This window comes from Papaver somniferum, chromosome 11 (genome assembly GCF_003573695.1).
Source record: "Papaver somniferum cultivar HN1 chromosome 11, ASM357369v1, whole genome shotgun sequence".
NCBI lineage: Eukaryota > Viridiplantae > Streptophyta > Magnoliopsida > Ranunculales > Papaveraceae > Papaver > Papaver somniferum.
The window spans coordinates 120895426-120901128 of record NC_039368.1 but is presented as its reverse complement, the minus strand read 5'-3'; the positions used below and the strand labels follow the sequence as shown (position 1 = coordinate 120901128).

The 5703-nt window shown below is 36.5% G+C and overlaps 1 protein-coding gene across 1 annotated transcript; it reads left to right on the top strand.

Moving 5' to 3' along the window:
- Positions 1–227: 227 nt before the first annotated feature.
- On the top strand, positions 228–4028 carry LOC113325032 (TNF receptor-associated factor family protein DDB_G0290931-like). The gene is made up of 4 exons (XM_026573273.1): positions 228–486; positions 2026–2144; positions 3374–3732; positions 3854–4028. Exons 1-4 carry the CDS (start codon positions 228–230, stop codon positions 4026–4028), a joined length of 912 nt encoding a protein of 303 aa, XP_026429058.1.
- Positions 4029–5703: the final 1675 nt, after the last annotated feature.

The following is a 5703-nucleotide window of genomic DNA, read 5'->3' as shown; positions in this document are numbered from 1 at the left end:
AAAAAGTTGCTTTTCAAGAGGAGTATGACAAGTTCAGAGACGGACAGTTTCGTCGTGCACATGCATTACTTGCATCTAGTATGATGCAACCTCCACGAGTAGATTTTCTAGCCTCTGATACTGAACCAGATTGGGAACCTTTTCAGCATGCGCCTGAGCCATACTCACCAGATGAGGAGGTAGAGCCGCTCGCGCATGCTGATTTGGAGGAAGAAATAGAATGAGACATGTGGTATGACTTCCTCATGGGGACTGTTGATCCAGAAGAGGAGGAGTATGCTCAAGCACTATTGGATGCTGAAGATAATGCCGATGATGATGAAGACTATGAGGAAGATGAGACAAGTGAAGTCGTCGACGAATACGAAAAGGATGAAGATGAGGAGGAAGAGGAAGATGAAGGTGAAGAAGATGAGGAAAGTAATGGATATGACTTCTATGAGGAAGATTCTACAGATAATATTATAAGGAGAATTCGATGCACCTGTACAGGCATGGGTATTTTCATAATTTTTGAAATCAATGAGAATTTGATGCACCTGTACCGGTAGGGGTATTTTCATAATTTTCGAAATCAAGGAGAATAAGATGCACCTGTACCGGCAAGGGTATTTTCATAATTTTTGAAATCAAGTAGAATTAGATGCACCTGTACCGGCAAGGATATTTTCGTAATCGTGATATCAAGGAGAATTTGATGCAGCTGTACCGGCAGGGATATTTTCGTAATTTATGAAATCAAGGAGAATTTGATGCACATGTACCAGCAGGGGCATTTTTGTAATTTATAAAATCAAGGAGAATTTGATGCACCTGTACCGGCAGGGGTATTTTCATAATTTTTGAAATCAAGGAGAATTTGATGCACCTGTGCCGGCAGGGTATTTTCGTAATATTTGAAATCAAGGAGAATTTGATGCATTTGTACCAGCAGGGGTATTTTCGTAATTTTTGAAATCAAGGAGAATTTGATGCACCTGTACCAGCAGGGGTATTTTCGTAATTTTTGAAATCAAGGAGAATTTGATGCACCTGTACCGACATGGTTATTTTCGTAATTTGTTAAACCAAGGAAAATTTGATGCACCTGTACTAGCAGGGGTATTTTCGTAATTTGTGAAATCAAGGAGAATTTGATGCACATGTATTGGAAGCGGTAGTTTTGTAATTTTTGAAATCACGGAGAATTTGATCCACCTGTACCGGCAAGAGTATTTTCGTAATTTTGAAATTAAGAAAAATTTGATGCACCTGTACCGGCAGGGGTATTTTCGTAATTTTTGAAATCAAGGAGAATTTGATGCACCTGTACTGGCAGGGGTGTTTTCGTAATTTTGAAATCAAGGAGAATTTGATGCACATGTACCGGCATAGGTATTTTCGTAATTTTTAAAATCAAGGAGAATTTGATGTACCTGTACCGGGAGAGGTATTTTCGTGATTTTTGAAATCAAGGAGCATTTGATGCACCTGTACCGGCAGGGGTATTTTCGTATTTTTTGAAATCAAGGAGAACGTGGGTTTGTATATGGTAATCTTGCAATCTGACTTCCATAATATAGGTTGCAGAATCATCCATTCTGATATTTGACATCTCAAACCTCACCTTGGGTCTGTACATGGTAATCTTGCAACCTGAATTCCATAATATAGGTTGTAGAATCATTCATTCTGATATTTGACATTTCAAACGTCACCTGGACGAGAACATTAGGTCTGTACATGGAATCTTGTAACCTGACTTCCATAATATAGGTTGCAGAATTATCCATTCTGATATTTGACATCTCAAACCTCACCTTGGGTCTGTATCAAGGTAGTCAATATCGGTTGTACAGGCCGATATTAAAGGTTTTTATAGGATATCGGATAAAACCTTTACGATACTGAAAATATCAGCGATACGAAGGAGAAACGATAAAAACGCGTGTATCGTCCTGTACGGACCGATATATGGGTTTCAGTTGTACACTGATATATCACTAATGTATTTTGTCTTTTAATTATGATTTCTTGAACTTTTAGTTCAAGAAAGTAATTCCACTAATTTTGCTAACTTCATATATGACTATGGTGGATGTAATTTCTGTAAATGTGATGTTGATGGGCTAACAGACATTCAATGCTTGGTTTCGTTGTTGATGGTATAAGGCTCTAATCAACCACCTCTTATTTTGTAAGGTTGAAGTATGTTTACTACAACTATTATTTTCTATTATGGTTATATAAATATATTTTTCTGTTTGATAAATAATAAATATTAAAAAAATCCTAATGATGTATCGCCTATAAAAACAGATATTATCATTTGTATATGTGTATAGGACCCGATCGATACGATACCGATACACGATATTAACTACCTTGGTCTGTATATGGTAATCTTGCAACCTGACTTCCATAATATAGGTTGCAGAATCATCCATTATGATATTTGAATTCTCAAACCTCGCCTGGACGAGAACATTGGGTCTGTATATGGTAATCTTGCAAACTTAGTATGCCTTGTTTTGTTTCCGATTATGTGTTTGACCATAAATTTGACCAACTTGATCACAAATTTGACCAACTTGTCCACAATTTTGACCAACTTTACCTCGATCCGGACGCCTTTGACTTAGATATTTGAGAGACAAAACATATCTCTCCTCTACTATTGTACTCTTCTTTCTTGTCCGAAAAAGTAAGGCTTCAATTTTGGTCTTAAATTTCGTTCCCTCTCAAATACCTACTCTGATACATCTTTTAGATTTCAATTCCCTCTCAAATTTGAGAAACCTTTTCTTATTGCCTCACAAATTTGAGAAACCTTTTCTTATTTCCTATCAAATTTCATTTCCCCCCTTCTCAAATTTCAGAATGATTTCAAATCTAATATTTCTCTATAAACAAAGAGAGATGAAGATCTTAATTTCTTTCCCTTCATTCTCACCATCCCCCTTTGCGATTCTCACTTTCTTATTTCATACCTCTCACCTCGCATATATCTCTGTGTCTCATTCATTCTCCAGAGGTAATCTATGTAGCTTTTACTTTCGAATATTTATTTCAAATTAGGGTTTTTTTTTGTTGGCTGGTATCTCCTTCATAGATTTACTTGTATGTTGTTATTTACTGCTTTGCAATTCTTGGTATTTGGTTGTTATCTCTTTCCATAGATTACAACCAAACTCAGGGTTTCTACATGGTTATGAAGTTTTTCTTCATAGGTTGTTCTTATTACTTTAAAGTTATACCTTTGTTGGTTGTAATCTCCTTCGATAGATTTGAACCAGAAGTTGGGGTTTTGTATTTTAGTTCACTGCTAGGTTTGCTCTCATTTTAGTTCAAATGCCTAATATGTTGTTTGTTGTTTGGTTTGCTTGGTATGCAGATGTTGTCAAGTCAGGATTCTGACTTTTCATCTCATATTGTGTCTCCTTGTACCAATGAAACTGGTTCTGCATCTGATGTTCGTAGTACTGAATCTAATGGTGGTTATGAAAATAGTTCTCTATCTCATGAAGCTTCTCTATCTCATGATGAAACTCAATCTGATTCTGACTTGGAGGAGAAAAAACTTCCACTCAGACTCTTGGTGAAAATATATGAATATGGAAGACCATTTTGTGATCATGCATCAAAGTTTGAAACTCGTGCATGGGAACTCATTCGAGTTCACTGTCCAATTGACTACAAAGACTGGAGGCTCATTCTGCAGCCTTCAAGGACCAAGTCTGGAACCTGCTCATGGTAACTTGTTATCTCCTACGCATTTTCTTCTATGGTTTAATCCAATTATACATATCAGTGTTTATAGACCAACTATACCTAGTTATTGTTTATGGCTGACAAAAATACTTCATCTTTTCAGGACAAATTTTGTTTTGCATATGATGAGTCTCTTGTCAGGACATTTGTCCAAAAAAAAAATTCCCCAGAAGTTTCGTTCTTTCAAATGGGAGTTACGCCTTAACATTCTGAAAAAGCTTGCGACCTGGAAAGAGATGGATACAGCATGCCATTATGGTGTTAATGATGAAGAATGAAAACGATTTGTGTGTAATGAATACCAGCCTGGAATGCATGCAAAGTATGATAGATAGGATGAGAACCAGCGGAAGAGAAGGATTCGACATTGTTTAGGTAGACTCTCCCATGCCAACAAATCCTATAGAGTTGTAAGTACTTTCTAACCTGGTGGTCTTAACATGAAATTCTGAAACTATTTTATTTTTACAACCCTTACTGGCCATATTGATTGTACAGGCCAAAAAATAAGGTAGGGTTATTGTGTGCCGTGGTGAGAGATGGATGCTAGCTCATGTAGGGAAAATTTGAGTTATACATCCAAGTGCAGTTGAAACATATGTGAGTATTGGACCATCATATGTTATTCAGAGTTTAAATAAATTTAATGGTTTACAGTTTGGTTCTTTTAGATTTCAAGAAAAAGTGAAAGATGAAAAAGTGGGGTCTAGCAACCTCAGCCAATATTTCGCTTAGCAATCTGTATGGGCTAAGTCCAACATACTTTTAAGAGAATCAACTAGACAGTCAAACTCAATCTTAATAAAAAGTATATCAAATAGTTATATCTCAATTTCTCGATTCAATTCTTACTCAATCAAATAGAAATTTTCGAGTCTAATTGAATACAAGAGAAATTAACTTGAATGGTACCAAAGACCAATGTTCAAGGATCAATCAATTTCAATCAACAACAAAGGTTGGATTTACCAATTGATCTATTCAACCCACAACCTGTGATATTTCAATTATATAACAAAATATAATGTGGAAAAGAAATAGCTCAAGAACCAGAAGTTTTGTTAACGAGGAAACCACAAATGCAGAAAAACTCCGGGACCTAGTCCAGATTGAACACACACCGTGTTAATCCGCTACAGACACTAGCATACTGCAAACTAACTTCGGTCTGGACTATAGTTGAACCCCAATCAATCTCACACTGATTCAAGGTACGGTTGCGCTCCTTACGTCATTGATCCCAGCAGGATGCTACGTACTTGATTCCCTTAGTTGATCTCACCCACAACTAAGAGTTGCTACGAACCAAAGTCGAAGACTTTAATAAACAAATCTGTATCACACAGAAAAGTCTACAGTAATAGATAAATCCGTCTCCCACGAATATACCTACGAGTTTTTGTTCCGTCTTTTAATAAATCAAGGTGAACGGGAACCAATCGATAACCCGGACTTATATTCCCGAAGAACAGCCTAGAATTATCAATCACCTCACAATAATCTTAATCGACTAGCGAAACAAGATATTTTGGAATCACAAACGATGAGACGAATATGTTTATGACTTCTTTTCTATCTTGCGTATCGGAGATATAAATCTCAAGCCAATCATACGATTGCACTCAATCACGATAGAAACAGCAAGATCAGATCACGCAACTATAAAGAAAATAGTTGGGTCTGGCTTCACAATCCCAATGAAGTCTTCAAGTCGTTAACCTACAGGGTCTCGGTAGAAACTTAAGGTTAGGGAGAATCGAATCTAGCTTATACAACTAGTATCACATAGGAGGGGTGGGAATTAGGTTTCCCAGTTCCTAGAGTTCTCCTTTATATAGATTTCAAATCAGGTTTGCAATCAATGTTAGCTTAGTAACAAAGCATTCAATATTCACCATTAGATGAAAACCTGATTAGATTCAATCTAATATCTTTCAACCGTTAGATAGAATC

Bases quoted from the DNA above. Each gene is read 5' to 3' on its own strand.
- LOC113325032 (XM_026573273.1), top strand. From the start codon at position 228: ATGTGGTATGACTTCCTCATGGGGACTGTTGATCCAGAAGAGGAGGAG. The intron at 487-2,025 runs GTACAGGCATGG...TTGAACTTTTAG, and splicing joins AAGGAGAATTCGATGCACCT to TTCAAGAAAGTAATTCCACT. The intron at 2,145-3,373 runs GTATAAGGCTCT...CTTGGTATGCAG, and splicing joins GCTTGGTTTCGTTGTTGATG to ATGTTGTCAAGTCAGGATTC.